The 17,412-nt window shown below is 35.8% G+C and overlaps 1 protein-coding gene across 1 annotated transcript in view; it reads right to left on the reverse strand.

The window, feature by feature from the left end:
• DPP10 (dipeptidyl peptidase like 10) overlaps positions 1-17,412 on the reverse strand; it is a 601,399-nt gene that overhangs the window by 269,816 nt on the left and 314,171 nt on the right. The window contains exon 5 of the mRNA XM_041739998.1: positions 9,915-9,989. Coding sequence (XP_041595932.1) covers positions 9,915-9,989 — 75 coding nt within the window. The remainder of the gene's footprint in view (positions 1-9,914; positions 9,990-17,412) is intronic.

The following is a 17,412-nucleotide window of genomic DNA, read 5'->3' on the forward strand; positions in this document are numbered from 1 at the left end:
AGGGGATACACTAATAAAAAGAATGTGTTCAATATAATGGCAGAAATATGAAGATGTAAGTATAAACCAGATGTCATGAATGCATAGAGATGGGCGACTTACTTTCACCTGACACTTTAAGGAAACATTTGCTAAAGGTTCTGGTTCATTAGTTCAACACATTAAATTTTAAATTATTTTTTCAGCAACACTGGGCCAGGCATTGTGTTAAACACAAATACAGCTATGATAAATTCTACAAAGGGGAGGTAGCATACCATGAATCTTATAATGAGGGAAATTGACCAAGTCAGAGAAATCAAGAACAGCTTTGATGTTGAAATACATGACTGAATTGTCATCTAAAGAATAAAGTAAAAGTTACTGATAGGAAACAGAGAATATGAGGTAGGAGTTTGTTCCATGTAGAAGAGGGAGGGAAAACCATGTTTTGAGGTATGGTAGGTAACCTGAGAACTGCTGAAAGTAAGGGGCAAGCTGTGAGAGGTGAGGCTGGAAAAGCAGGGCCTTATAGTCTATACAATGACTTCTAGTCTTTATACCAAAGAAGCCTGGGGAACATTTTAAGAAGAATGACAATTACGCTTTTTTATGAGAGAGAAAGGCCAGGAGGGGAGAGGGAGAGAGAGAATTTTAAGTAGGCTCCTGCCCAGCATGAACCTGATGTAGGCTGGATTCCACAACCCTGAGATCATGACCAGAGCCAAAACCAGGAGTCATAAACTTGACTGACTGAGTTACCCAGGGACCCCAATCAGGTTTTCTAACAAGATCAGTTTATCCTGTTTGGAAAACTGAATAGAAAGAATAAGAGTGATTGAATGAAAACATGCTAGGGGCCTGGTATTCTCACAAACCAGAGACAATGTAAGCACATCATCCCTCCACTGCAGGACTCTTTATTATTTTTTTGAAATATATTTGACATCTAATGTGCAAATTTACAGAGTAAACATGTTAATTTGATACATGAAGATTAATATATTGTACTCTGTAATCTATATTTTTTTTAAGATTTTAATTATTTATTCATAAGAGACACAGAGAGAGAGGCAGGGACATAGGCAGAGGGAGGAGAAGCCGGCTCCCTGTAGGGAGCCCAATGTGGGATCCCAGGAATCCAGGATCATGCTCTTGGCTGAAGGCAGAAGCTCAACCACTGAGCCCTCTGGTTTATATTTTATACTACTTATTTATAATGAAGGTCTTGATAAAGAATTTTCAAAAACTGTCTATAAACCCATATTAGTAATCAATCACACTTGCTTTATGACTTTTGACACTGTAACTGCAGACCATTTAAGTGTTAAAATAGTATAGTTAACTTGAAAGGGCTGAGAAAAAAGGATCATACTCTTCATACTTCAGATACAAAGACTGTATCAAGTCAAGCTCTGAATAAAGCATTTCAACATTGGGTAACCTACAGATTCATGTTTCAATAATGGAAGCCTACAGGTAACACAGAAGAATTCAGTTGTTGACCTTTAAAAAAAAAACAAAACACCTTCTAAATTTGTCCTATGTTAAAATGACATTTGACTCAGATTGAGGACACTGGCAGGGAGAAAAGGCTAAATCAGCACTCTCAAGCAAGCTACCCTGACACCAAACACAAAAACAAAAAGCAGTGCTAGATCCTTTATAGTTACTCTCTCACAGAATCCTTAAGGCAGAATTATCATCACATGACTTTCCCTTTATATCAGACAATTATACAAGATAGTAAGTTTGAGAAGTATTCATATTTTCTTCTTCTTCATTATAGCAATGGGGAAACAGAGGCTGAGGACACATGTCATATCCATGAGACAGCTCACATCTCTCAACTGTGTTGTAGGGCCTTCTAATAATACAACAAGAATATTCCTTTGTGGTCTTTCCAGGTGACTATTACTATGTTCACTTATATAAAAGATAGGTATTTCCCATTATTATGATCTTTTAGGAAGATTGGTTTTAATCACTTACCACCGTAAACAGTTGAAAATAAAATAAAATGGAATAAATATATCTCTTCACATATTTAATAAATATATACACCTATGTTATATGCATATATTTAATATTTTTAAAATATGCAAATATATAATGTATATTATATAATATATATTCATTTATAAATATATATGTTTATTCCATTTTATTTTTTATACATATATATATATGCATAAAAACCTATGAAGAAGGGAAAATGTACAATGATATATTTCCATATTGGTGGACATGTTTCTAAGCCTAGAGACAAAAGAAAGCACAGCAATGTAAAATATGAGTTTTATCACAAAATTCAAACTTTCTCTTAATAAAAAAATAATTAAAGCCAAAAAATTGGTCTTATGTTTTAAAAAAAGATAATAAAACTAATAATTGAATTATACAAATATATATTTTAAAAATACACAAAGGCTAAGAAGATAAATGGTGTATATAAACACATTATTCACAATAAAATTAATAAAACTGAAATCATGTGCTGGGAATGTTAGTCAAATCAGTATTCAAATACATAAGACATATATACCTAGGAAATGCATATATGTATTTTTATATTTATATGGGTATATATGAATATATTGAATATATTTAATTTTGTGTATGAATATATACATATACTCAAAGAACTATAACCAAGAACCATGTCTGAGGAGGCTTCTCGAGATCTGGACATGACCTGCTTAATAAAAATGCTGGACTGCAAAGGATGAAAATATGATGAGCCCTAGAGAGACTGAGTATACTTGGCATGTAAACTAAGAAAATAAGGGACTAAGTTAGCCAGCCACTAAGGTGGTTCCCCCAAATTCTCTCTTCTTAGTAGTCTCCTTCCACACTGAATTAGAGCTTACTCTTATGGCCAACTACTACTACTACTAATAATAATAATAGTAATAGTAATAGTAATAAATAGTAATAATAGAAAGGAAAAGAAAAATACACCTTCAGATCACCTGGGTCTCACATTTGTGGGACCACCACAGAACTGTATATATTTGCATATTTTTTAAAAGCTGATGGCTGAGGTCTCGATTCCACTCAGCTTGAATCTAGGTGCCAATATACTCTTTTTTTGGACACTGACAAGTATTGGCACATACTCAACTACTGAGAATGTCTAAAAATACAATAGGCTGCTTGGAGAAGCACAAAGGTTTGCAAGACCACCAGAAGCTCAGGCAAGGTTGAACAACAAAATGCATCTCTTACACAAAGCTACTCCTTGTCAACTGTGAGAGGTGACTGTTTCATCAACTATACAGAAACCAACAGAATCAAGCATAAACATAGGAATATGTTCCAAATTAAAGAACAAGATGAACCATACACACACACACCCTAAATTACCTGATGAAGAGATCACAGTAATGGTCATAGAAAGCTCACCGAAGCAAGAAGTAGAATGGATGAACACAATGAGAACTTCAACAGATATGGAGAATAGAAGAAAGTACCAAATAGAAGTTACAGAGTTGAATGCACTAACTGAACTGAAAAAATATACTAGATGGGTTCGACAGATATACACACACACATATATGTATACACACATATACACATATTCAACCATAAAAATAATTAAATCTTTCCATTTGGAACAACATGGATGGACCTTGAGGGCATTATTATAATTTGATAAGAGAACAACACATACCATATGTCTGTTCTATGTAGAAAATTTTAAAAATTAAATATAAAAACTAAGCTTATAGATACAGAGACTATATTAGTAGCTGCTAGAGATAGAGCTGAGAGGTAGGAGAAATGGGTGAATTGTTTTTGGTTTTTATTGTTGCTTAAATAAATTGAGTTAAGGGGCACCTGGGTGGTAGAGTCAGTTGTGTCTGACTCTTGGTTTCAGCTCTGATCATGATAGTGCAGTCGTGAGATGGAGCTTCATACTGAGTGTGGATTCTGCTTAAGATTCTCTTTATCCCTCTCCCTTGGCCCCTCCTCTGAAATAAATAAATAAATTTCAAAAAAAAAAAAAAAGAAATTGAATTAAAAAAAAAAGCTCTGTGAAAGTAACAGGTAATTTTTTTTTTTTTTTAAGAGAGCAAGTGTAAGCAGTGGAGCTGAGGGGCAAATGGAGAGGGAGAAAGATAATCTTAAGCTCAGCACAGAGCCTGGCACAGGGCTCCATCTTATGAGATCATGATCTGAGCAGAAATCAAGAGTCAGACACTTAACCAATTGACCCACCAAAGCACCCCTAATAGGTAACTCCTAAGGAAGCATTTAAGTTTCTTCTTTAATCTTTTGTATTATTCATCCTGAGGACATCCAGGTATATTATGAGGGCACTCAAGCAGCATTTTAGAAAGATCGTCAGGAAGAAATCTGAAGCCTCATGCCAATAGTTAGCACCAATTTGCCATCCATGTGAGTGACAGACCTTGGAAGTGTATTCTTCAACCTCGGTCAAGCTTTTGGATGGCTGCAGCTCCTGCTGATAGCTGACTGCAATTTCATGAGAAATCCTGAGCCAGAAAACACCCAGCCAAGCCAATTCCAAATTCCATTACACAGAAACTGAGCACAATAAATGCTTTTTTTTTTAAAGTCACTAAGTTTGGGGAAATTTACTGCATAGTAATATAAAACTAATACTGATTGTATGTGTGTGTGTGACAGAGAGAGGGAGAGAGAGAATGTGTGCATGTATTTGATTAGTAGATAATCAAGTTAATAATTACTTTTTTAAAAAATGTAGTTCTATGTTGGTAAAGATGGTAATATAAGAGGCCAAACATTGCCTAATGGTACTTATAAACCAACATAACCATTTTGGAAAGCAGTGTTTCTATATATAGCATGAGCCTATATATTGTGTTATACTTGGACCCCTATCTCACACTTTACAAAAATTAATTCAAAATGAATCAATAACCTAAATATAAGAAACAAAAACATAACATTTAAAAAAAAAAAGTCATAGGGGTAAACCTTTATGAGCTTGAGTCTGGCAATGGATTTCTATGACACCAAAAGCCTGTGTTTAGATAAATTACATTAATCAGAATTTTTAAAATTTATGTCTCAAAGGACATTATAAAGAAAGTGAAAAGATAATCTACTGAGTGGGAGAAAATATTTTCAAGTCCTATTGTGTACTGTTCAGAATATGTAGACAGTTCTTAAGCACAACTACCAAAAAGAAAAATAAAAGGAAATAGGCATAAGAATTCAATAGTCATTTCTCCAAAGAAGAAATACAAAGGGCCAACAAGCATATGAAAATATGCTCAACATCATTAGTCATTAAGGAGGTATACACCAAAACTACAATGAGATACCAATTCATACATACTAGGATGGTTCATAATAAGAAAAACAGAAAATAACCACTATTAGTGAGAATATAGAGAAATTAGAACTCATATATTGTTGGTGGGAGTAAAAAATGGTGCAGCCACTTTGGAAAGCAGTTGGGTGGTTCCTCAAAAAGTTAAACATAGAATCAGCAACTTACTCAGCAATTTCACACCTCGATATAACTCCCAAAATTGAAAATAGGTACACAGGAAATTCTTATGTATAAATGTACCCACTATTCAGAAAAGCCAAAAGCTGGGGAGTAAGCAAATATTCCTCAAAGGATAAGCATACAAACTGTGATATATTCATGCAAAGGGATATTATTTAACCACAAAAAAAAGAATGAAGTCCTGATCCATACTAAAATGTGGATAGACTTCGAAATACTATGTTAAGTGAAAAAAGCCAGACACAATTTACATGTTCAATGCAATCCCTATCAAAATACCATGGACTTTCTTCAGAGAGTTGGAACAAATCATTTTAAGATTTGTGTGGCATCAGAAAAGACCCCGAATAGCCAGGGGAATACTGAAAAAGAAAACCAGAGCCGGGGGCATCACAATACTGGATTTCAAGTTGTACTACAAAGCTGTGATCATCAAGACAGTGTCATACTGGCACAAAAACAGACACATAGATCAATGGAACCGAATAGAGAATCAAAAAATGCTCCCTCAGCTCTATGGTCAACTAATATTCAACAAATCAGGAAAGACTATCCACTGGAAAAAGGACAGTCTCTTCAATAAATGGTGCTGGGAAAATTGGAATGCCACATGCAGAAGAATGAAACTAGACCATTCTCTTACGCCATACACAAAGATAAACTCAAAATGGATGAAATATCTAAATGTGAGACAAGAATCTATCAAAATCCTAGAGGAGAACACAGGCAACACCCTTTTTGAACTTGGCCACAGCAACTTCTCGCAAGATACATCTATGAAGGTAATGGAAACAATAGCACAAATGAACTATTGGGGCTTAATCAAGATAAAAAGCTTCTGCACAGCAAAAGAAACAGTCAACAAAACTAAAGACAACCTACAAAATGAAAGAAGATATTTGCAAATGACGTATCAGATAAAGGGCTAGTATCCAAGATCTATAAAGAACTTATTAAACTCAACACCAAAGAAACAAACAATCCAATCATGAAATGGGCAAAAGACATGAACAGAAATTTCACACAGGAAGACAAGCACATGAGAAAATGCTCCACATCACTGGCCATCAGGGAAATACAAATCAAAACCACAATGAGATGTTACCTCACAGCAGTGAGAATGGGGAAAATTAACAAGACAGGAGACAACAAATGTTGGAGAGGATGTGGAGAAAGGGGAACCCTCCTGCATTGTGGTGGGAATGTGAACTGGTGCAACCACTCTGGAAAACTGTGTGGAGGTTCCTCAAAGAGTTAAACATAGAGCTACCCGACGACCCAGCAACTGTGCTGCTGGGGATTTACCCCAAAGATACAGATGCAATGAAACGCTAGGACACCTGCACCCTGATGTTTCTAGCAGCAATGTCCACAATAGCCAAACTATGGAAGGAGCGTCAGTGTCCATCGACTGATGAATGGATAAAGAAGCTGTGATCTATGTATACAATGGAATGTTACTCAGCCATTAGAAATGATGAATACCCACCATTTGCTTTGACGTGGATGGAACTGGAGGGTATTATGCTGAGTGAAGTAAATCAATTAGGGGATAAAATATTATATGGTCTAATTTATTCAGGGAATATAAAAAATAGTGAAAGGGATTAAAGGGGAAAGGAGAGAAAATGAGTGGGAAATATCAGTGAGGGAGACAGAACATGAGAGCCTTGTAACTCTGGGAAATGAACAAGGGGCAGTCGAAGGGGAGGTGGGCAGGGAGATGGGGTAACTGGGTGACAGGCACTGAGGGGGGCACTTGAGAGGATGAGCACTGGGTGTTATACTATATGTTGGCAAATCGAACTCTGATAAAAATATATACAAAAAAAAATAGAAAAAAGAGAAAAGCCAGACAAAAAGGTCCCATGTCATACAGTTACATCTACATATCAAAATGGGTAAATCCATACAGATAAAAATCAGATTGGGGATTACTTAAAGGTATTGTAGGGAAACATGGGGACTGCCTGATTAATGTGTATGGGGTTTACTTTTGGTTGATAAAAGTGTGTTGGAACTATATAGGGGTGGTATAGCCTCGTGAATATGCTAAGTGCCACTGACTTGTACACTTTAAGGCAGCTTATTTTGTGATAACCTTTATGAATTTCAGTTCAATTAAACAATGTTATAAGTTTCACTCAGAAATCCCATGTATGTAAATGCATTCTATAGAAATTGTATAAATCAGGAAAAAGGGAATATACTAAAAAATATTTTCAAAACATTTTAAAACCTGAAGATAACTAAGTTCCAACAATAGGGAGAATCTGTAAGTTGTTGGAATCTAGCTTTTGATTATGTTTTTCTGGTTCAGCTCATCTGCCTTATATTGAAAATAAAGACAAAATATTGTATAATTTCATTTGTTAGTGCATGGCTATGACTTCCTAATTGAAAGATCTTGGATAAATTTCTAAATCATCAAACTCTGTGTTTTTCAGCTTTTCTGAGATTAACTTTTCTCCTCCCTCAAATCAGGATAATAATGCCTGCCTAAAACAATGCTTAATATATGATTTCCCCCACTTACCTACTTTTACATATAAAGGGGACAAAAGGAAAAAAATACATTAAAATAATCTTAGTGGATGTGCTTTCAGGGTTGTATTTTATAGGACTTGTTTTTTCCATCTTTGTTTTTTTTTCTTTTTTAATATGTTATTTATTTATTCATGAGAGCCACAGAGAGAAAGGCAGAGACATAGGCAGAGGGAGAAGCAGGCTCCATACAGAGAGCCCGATGTGGGACTCGATCCTGGGTCTCCAGGATCATGCCATGGGTTGAAAGTGGCGCTAAACCGCTGAGCCACCCAGGCTGCCCTTTTCCATCTTTGTTAGTGAGCATTATACACATGTGCATGAATACACAAACACAAACACGTACACCAGACCCACACACAGAGTAAAAATGTCATTTAATTAATGTAAAAACATCAACGGCCCCAAATGGCTATCTCAGTCAATATAAGCTGTAGAGAATAAAATGGAATTCAAAATATTCTATAATTTGGGTTTTACTAGGTATATAGGTTTATTTATTGTTAGTTAGTTAGTTAGTTACCAGTGATCTAGAGAATCTGAACTAACTGTCATCCCTCAAAGACTTGAATCTCCTACCATGAAGCCCCATGTTATCTGCTTTTCTAATCATCTTTACCTGTTTACTCTTCAAATCTTATCATATGCTTCCTTTCCCAACATGATTATCTTGAGTAGAAATTTTCTCTATTTGTTAATATTACTACTCCTATAACACCTCACACAATGCTGTATATAGTAGATCTAAGTGTCTGTGTCATATTGCCTCTGATTGTATGTTTCCTGAGGTAGATAAAAATACCTTTGGATATTTCAGCAAAATATAAAACAAGTATTTTTCTTGCTACTACATGTGCTTTTCAGAATCTCAAAGAATAGAGATAATACAGAGCAAAAATAAAGTAAAAAGTTTGAGATTTGTAATTGGAAAAGATGTTTTTGATTATAATCTCCTTGTTTTTTAGTGTCAATTATTTTTTAAATAAAAATATACAAATTTATCTAAAAATACAGTACATGTATACTCCAAAAGACTAATTACTTAGAAGGTCCTTTGAACTGTGAAATTTTATGTGCTCAAAGCCTTTCAATGCATTATATGAGGCCTCTTGCCTTAAGTCTATAAATTTTTATTGTCTTAAAGGACATAAAATTTTTTGAATGGTTTCCAATCATTTATTTTCTACAGAAACTAATCCGCTGAATTGCCTTTCAACATTTACTTTGCTTCTTAACAGTGCAAATTATATCTAAATACAAAATACTCAACAACCATACATATTGCTCTAATTGTGTGCTGTAGAGCTGACATGGAATAATGAAATGCTAATTGCAATTAGAACATTTTATTTGTTCAGAATTGATTCCTTGGTTTGACCCACTTTCAGAATTTTCTATAACCACAAGGCTTGTGCTCAAATACCACCAAAAAATTTACCGTCCATAACCTGAATCAGTGTTTTCACCAGTCCCCTCCCATTATACACACTGCAGCTTAGGGCAGAGCCATCAGGAAATTTCTTCATATATACATGCATGAAACACATTAGAATAAGGCTGTCCTGAAAATAGCAAAGGCATCCATTTGTCTGATTTGCTAAACAACCTGCCACACTCTCCTTTAAAAGAAATGTACTAGGACTAGCACACATAAGTAGTAGACTGCCCCAGCTACCTGCTAGCCAGGTATGGAAGGCAGCTACTTCCTCCAAACCTCTCTCGTGCCATATTGGTTATCAGTATCCCCCTGCAACTATGGGATGTGCAAATTTTTTTCTAGATGAGTAGATGACCAAGTAAAACTATGACTTGTTACCTGAATGCATCGAAAGAAAAGGTTTTATTTTGTTTTGTTTTGTTTTTTCAAAGAAGATCACTCCTTTACCTGTTTGACATCGTATGCCAGAAGAACATATTTTAAATCTGGCGAAACTGAATGTTTTGATGCTTTGAAGGTTACCTAGAAATTGAAAAAAAAAAAAAAAAGGCAGTTATAAAAACAGTGAAAAGCTTAATAACAGAGATGTTAATATGCATTTGGGTATGTAGATATTTAAAAAGATATCAATTCTCATCACAACACAGTGGCATAGGCATGTTTATTCCTATTGTAAATATGCACATACATGCATGCATGTATGATTATTCAGATGGACATAAAAATTTAGGCTATATTAGCATTCCATTAAGAAGAAAATTTGCTAGCATATCGTTTTTACATGTTATCACTTACAGACTATGTTAATATTTTCATTAGAAGAAAAAAACTAAAAAAATCACAACTTCATAAATAAGCAAAATGTTCTTATATTTGCATGTTGGATTAAGCAAAAAAAAAAAAAGGAAACAGTAACACTGTGGTGTCATGATATGCTGTCTTTGTAAGTTTGTTTTCTTACAGGTTGCATACTTGCATTTAAAAGAAGATGTTTATATTAAAGACAGAGACTCTTTAGATGATATTCCTATAATAAGGGATCCCTGGGTGGTGCAGCAGTTTGGCGCCTGCCTTTGGCCCAGGGCACAATCCTGGAGACCTGGGATCGAATCTCACTTCAGGCTCCCGGTGCATGGAGCCTGCTTCTCCCTCTGCCTGTGTCTCTGCCTCTCTCTCTCTCTCTCTTTCTCTCTCTCTCTCTGTGACTATCATAAATAAAATAAAATAAAAAGATATTCCTATAATAAAATAGAACACAAATAACTGATTATTCTTGATTATAACTACACTGTCCCTGATTTTGATCTTATAATTCTATCATTGAATAGACCTAATATAAGAATTGAAAATAAATACATAAAGTGAAGGAGAAATATACTGAGGGTGGAGAAATAATTTTATTTGAGATAAAGATTATATTTAATTTCAGATCTAAAATGAAGTCAAACAAGTTGAGTTAATGCATCAAAAGCCTACAAAATACAAACTAAAGATAAAATGCACTCTATAGACATTTTAGGCGAACTACTTTGTATGGTTTTTGCAGACAAAAGCATATGTAAGTAATTTCATCCACCATTTTAGAGGTCAATTTCTACAAGAAATTCTCTGTGAAAAATGAAAAAAGAGTGAAGTAATGGTTTTTATACTTAGAATCTCCCCAAACACAATGGAAAGAACAAGAAATTCAAATTAATATTTGAAAGAATTTTGTGAGGTATAATAAAAAATATATATTTAGTCTTCTTCCCTGATTCCTTGCATAGAGCTCCTAAAATGCTTAGAATTTTCTGAGTGATAGAAGTGTCATTTGATATTAATTAATTATTAGTTCCCTTTGACCATGTTTGGTTTGCGCCAATGAGATGACTCAAGGGATAGAGGTAGCGGGGGAGAGTGGCTGACAGCTTCTGGATGAGGATTGCCTACCAAGGGAACCAACCACCTGATTAGAGAATTAGAACTTTCAACCCTAACTGGATGTCAGGGCGGGTGGAAGGATAGGAGATGGAGTACAGTCATGCGGCCCATGATGTAAAATCAATCATGCCTAGGTAATGAGATCTCAATAAAAATTGTAAACAATGAAATTGGAAGGTACTTCCTTGTTAGTAAATATATCAATATACCAGAAGGGTGGCACCTTCCAACTCTATAGACAAGACTGTGCTATTTACCTTTCATCTGGCTGTTCATTTGTAGCCTCGAAAATAAACCAGTACTCCTAAGTATAGCACTTCCTGTATCATTCAGCAAATTATTGAAACTAAAGTAGGACTGTGGGAAACATCAAATTTATAGCTAAGTTAGACCAAAACCCAGGTAGCCTGGAGACCTGGGACATGCAGTTTGCATCTGACCTGGGGGCAGTCCTTAACCTGGAGGGTGTATACTAATTCTGGGTAGCTAGAATTGAATTAACTAGTAGGATAACCAGATGGTGTCAGAAAATTTTGTTGGAATCACACAGCTAATCTCTGAGCCCAGAAGCCAAGAAAATGGAGTGGTTTGGAAGAAAATACTACTATAGGGTAATACTAAGATTTTGAGGTTTTACTTACATAAAACCTACATACATCTATCTTGTACAGCCTTTGTATAAGACATTTAGGGGATCCCTGGGTGGCGCAGCGGTTTGGCGCCTGCCTTTGGCCCAGGGCGCGATCCTGGAGACCCAGGATCGAATCCCATATCAGGCTCCCGGTGCATGGAGCCTGCTTCTCCCTCTGCCTGTGTCTCTGCCTCTCTCTCTCTCTGTGACTATCATAAATAAATAAAAATTTAAAAAAAAAAGACATTTAGGAGATGGTCAGAATAATCATTGGCAGTAATTCATTTCAAAGATTTTAGTTTTAATTTTTTAAAAGTTCACTCAATAATAATGGAAATAACAACAAACAATAACAACAGAGCTACAATTCATCAGCTCTGTAAATTGCTTATAATATTGTAGTTCTCAATAGTTCTCAGCCCTTCTCATGATAAGTATTATGATGTAGGTATCCTCATTGTTATTCTTCCTTTTCTATCATTAACTTATTGTGTATGGAAACCAGATGGAAATTGGTCTGCACAGAGTTTTTTAAAAGACTTACTTGTTTTTATTTTAGAGAGAGAGAGAGAGAGAGGAAAAAAAAAGTAAGCGAGGATGGGGGGCACTGAGGGGCAGAGGGAGAGGGAGAGTGAGAATCCTTAAGCAGACTCCTTGCTGAGCACGGAGCTGGATGCGGGGCTCAATTCCATGACCCTGAGATCATGACCTGAGCTGAAATCAAGAGGTGGACACTTAACTGACTGAGCCACCCAGGTGCCCCCTAGTCTGTGCAGAATTTAGGGTGACAGTGAGAAAATAAGGTCAGGTCTCTCAATATTACACTATCAGGAAGTATACTGTAACACAGTAAGGGGGAGTTTATTATCTAAAAATTGGTCAAGATGATGAGCACACATAACAATAGGATATAGGATAAAACTCCTTTAATAAACCCTGCATTATCGCACTAGCAGGAGTTTCTTTCTTTATGGTATGGAAGAGCTTACCAAACTGAATTATTTAAAGAACATCTCACCTCCCCTGTCTTCATCCCCTCTCATGTGATGCTCCTCACACAAATTAACCTCACACGTTTACAGGTGTGTCTGTGGCTCCAGTAACACTAATTTTAGTGTCTTTTATGGTTCCTACAATTATCCAGTCTGGCACTTTATTAATTATCGCTATACTGCTTCCAGCTTAAGTGGCATACAACCTGGGAAATTTTCTAAATACCTTTGCAGGGGCCCAAGCTGCTGAACTTTATCTGAATTTAGAGAGTTGTGTGCAGGTCACTGATGCTGCAAAGTAACTTGCTGATGGTACATGCTGCTTAGTCAAGAGACATCAGAAGTCTCAGATAAATACCTCTTAGCATAGCCATTAACGTGATCATCTGTTGGTCTGGGAGATTCATTCTTTTTAGCAGGCACCTGAGACCCCTTGATCCACACTCACCCTAATTACAGATATTAGTATAGTTCTGGTTGAGATTCAACTTGATATGACCTTGAAGTAGTGTTTTGAAAGGTTTATCATTGCCAAGAATGCTATTATGTCACCTACAGAATCACTTAATTACTATTGAAATAAAAGGATGCAGAAATATTTTCTACATGTGTTTATTGATGTTCAGCAATAATGCCTACCAGTGCCTTTTTTGACACCGGGAATGTACAAAGGATATTAAAATGCATCAAGTCTACCATCCAGGAACATTCAATTAAAGCCAAGCAAGTTAGGGGGGAAAAAAGCCAAGCAGGGTAGGATAAACAGGGAAATCATGCACATGGTTAACTAAACAAATTAAATGGGGAAGACAAAACATTTGATCAAGTTGAGAAATAAAATGCATTGTTCCAGGCAGCTTGGGAAGATTTTATAGTACCTTACTTATTTGCATGTACCATTTGGTTCTACCAATATACATTTTATTGAACATTCACATGTAACCAGTACCATAGTAGATATTGAAAGTGCTATAAGGTTAAGAAACCAAGTTCCCTAAAATAATCTCCATCCCATATTGGACAAGGGAAGACAGCACTCTGTTTCTCTATAGTCCATAGTAGAATAAGAGTTTCAAATCCAAGTGCATTTAGGGACTGGGTATGCAGTAGCAGAATTAAGCTGTATGGGTAAAATGAGGGTAAATGGAATAGTCACACTGCCTAAAAGGGGCAGTAGTCCCAGCTCCAGGTAACATTAACTTACAGGAAAGTGCATATAGAATTTCTGGTGTTCCAATTTTTTTTCAAGATAAGCTAGAAATCAAGATTTTACTTTACAATCTTAAGATTTTTTAACTATAGCTCAATATTTCCAAATAGATTTATAGGCACAAATTTCTGCCTGGGGGCTATGAGTTTGCTAATTTTTGGTAAAGCAATAATTGCCTTAAGGATGAAGGAAGGGAAAGAAGACAATGTTATGAAACTTAAAGAACAGAATGGTGGCGTGCCTGTGTGGCTCAGTTAAGTGTCTGACCCTTGGTTTTGGTTCAGGTCATTATCTCAGGGTCATGATCTCAGGGTTGTGAGATGAAGCCTAGCATTGGGCTCGGCGCTCAGTGGGGAGTCTGCTTGAGATTTCCTCTCTCCCTCTCCTCCCCTACTTGCTCTCTCTCTCTCTCTCTGTCTGTCTAAAATAAAATAATTATTTAAAAAATAAAGAACATAATGGTATCCTTTTCATATATTTTGTGGTAATGTAATTGAAAAATTCATGATCCAGTGTTTTCTATATAAATGAAATTATAGACTATGTTATTAGAATAATTTTATCAAAATACACAAGAAGCTTAAAAAGATTACTGGAAAGGTGGGGGCCAACTCATGGATTACTGCTAATATTAATAATGCATGTAGTATTACTAAGGTGTACAAAACGATTTTGTGTTTCATGTTTTTACCACTGGGTGAAATGTTGCTATTAGAACATGAATTGGGAAAAAAAATTTGAAGAAAGCTTAAAACATGTCATTTTTTTAAAGATTTTATTTATTTATTCATGAGAGACAGAGAGAGACAGAGACAGAGATACAGGTAGAGGGAGAAGCAGGCTCCATGCAGGGAGCCTGACATGGGACTTGATCCCAGGACCCCAGGATCACGCCCTGAGCCAAAGGCAGACACTCAACCACTGAGCCACCCAGGCATCCTGAAACATGTCAGTTTTAGATATGCTATTGTTTATAGTCCTTTTAGAATATCCAACAGGAAATGTATGAGATTTTGTATAAAAGTCTAGAGTTTAAGGGATATATCTAGGAGCTGCATTATTAATCAGTTATATAGAGCATTAGACAAAAGTTTATATTCAATACAAATCCATCCTCAACAAAGAAAAGGGATAAAATCCCCAAAACAGCATGTTCTACTAGGGATGGATCAGTAACAGTGCAGTCATTACAAGTATTGTTTACTATTACTTATATTCTTCAAATATAGCTGTTTTCTCCAGGTACTCCACCTGCTGCAATACTTTCACAACTTTTATCTGGTCCCTATTCAAATTGTATTTCTTTAAAATACTCTAATTCTCCCTCTTAAACCTTCCCTGTCCTTTTCGGCTCAAGTGATTCATCTGACCTTATATGTATATAATTATATGTGCAGTTCATCTAATCAATGATCACCGTTTCATGATTGCTCTACTAGGTTGTTTGGAACTACGATTTACATCTTTTATTGCCACAGTAATGCCCCTATTAACAGGCTCCAGTGCAATGATTCACTCCTGTCAAAAGCATTATAACTAGAGGTAGAAATAAGATAATGATAGTGTTCCAAGATGTCAGATACTGAAGATCGGGCAAGAAATCATTAAATACAAACGTAAATGTCAGAAGTGCCAGAAAACGTAAAACCTGCATTTGTATGACTTGAGGCTGAGAAACGATGGAGCAAGAGGACAGGAATAAGATATGGAGTTACAATGAACACAAACTGGTAAGAAGGATTTGGTTGCCTTAAGATTGAGGCATGACAGAAGGATGAGAACTGTCTAGTTTGGGTAACTACTGCTCTTGATCTTGTACCAAGCTGGTGGTAAAAATATTTATATTCATCTCCACTTACAAAAATAAATAACACAAAACAAACCAAAAAATAACTGGCCTAGGAACATGAACTGGATAATACTCTAAACCTTAAAGTATAGGTAGGTATATTTCTTTTTTTTTAAGATTTTATTTATTTATTCATGAGAGACAGAAAGAGAGAGAGAGACAGAGACACAGACACAGACACAGACACAGACACAGACACAGGCAGAGGAAGAAGCAGGCTCTATGCAGGGAGCCTGATGTGGGACTCGATCTTGGATTTCCAGGATCATACCCTGGGCTGAAGATGGCACTAAATCGCTGAGCCACCAGCGGCCCGGTACGTATATTTTTAACAGAGAATGATGAAGACCAGAAGGTAGGTCTTTGTGGGCCCTATGATCTTTCCTTCCTGCTTCTGGCACCTCCACCTACCAAACTCCCTACAGACACACAGACACATGCACACACATGCACTGTTTATTTTTATTTGGGCCATAACTATCCTCATTACCTAATCTCATTTTTAGTTTATTGATACCTGACAAAAATGTTTATTTTATTTTTTTAAGATTTTATTTATTTATTCATGAGAGATACAGAGACGGAGGCAGAGACATAGGCAGAGGGAGAAGCAGGCTCCCTGAGGGGAACATGATGCCAGGACTCGATCTTAGGACCCTGGGATCATGACCTGAGCCGAAGACAGGTGCTCAACAACTGAGCCACCCAGGCGCTCCCCCACAAAAATGTTTATAAAAATCATCTCTTATTCTAGAAAAATAAAATATTATTTTTTCAAATATGTGATTAAGTATATATTATGAATAAATTTTGTTAATACTACAGACCATAAAGACCATTAAGAACACTTAATGAGGGATCTTAGAAGGCAGTTGACCCTAAGTGGATGGGAGGACGAAAAAGGTCACTGCAGTTAACTGATACTGAGACAAAGATCAAGGAAGGCCAGAAAAAAAGGCAAACCAAAATGCAGTTCACAGTATGATGCCAAGAATGGGCTCTCCTCTCTCTGGCTTCAAATGAAATGAACGAGGAAGAGGAAAAGAGATTATTTTTTATCCTGTAGCTTTAAACAAAGCCACAATTTGTTTTTTTAGCCATGACTGTGCTTATATGCCAGGAAGTTTAAAATCAAATATTTTACTGTGTATCTTTTTTCACATTCTCTTTTCATAGCTATCTAATTAGTTATTATAGTGTTTGAATTCTATTTATTTGCAATACCCATGATATTCATGTTGTATAAATACAATAGATGGTCTCTTCCCTTTTTTTCTTGGAACTATGCATCTTATTGATAATAGAATATTTTTTAAAGCTACTAAATGAAGAAAATGCCATGG

This window comes from Vulpes lagopus, chromosome 24 (genome assembly GCF_018345385.1).
Source record: "Vulpes lagopus strain Blue_001 chromosome 24, ASM1834538v1, whole genome shotgun sequence".
Lineage (NCBI taxonomy): Eukaryota > Metazoa > Chordata > Mammalia > Carnivora > Canidae > Vulpes > Vulpes lagopus.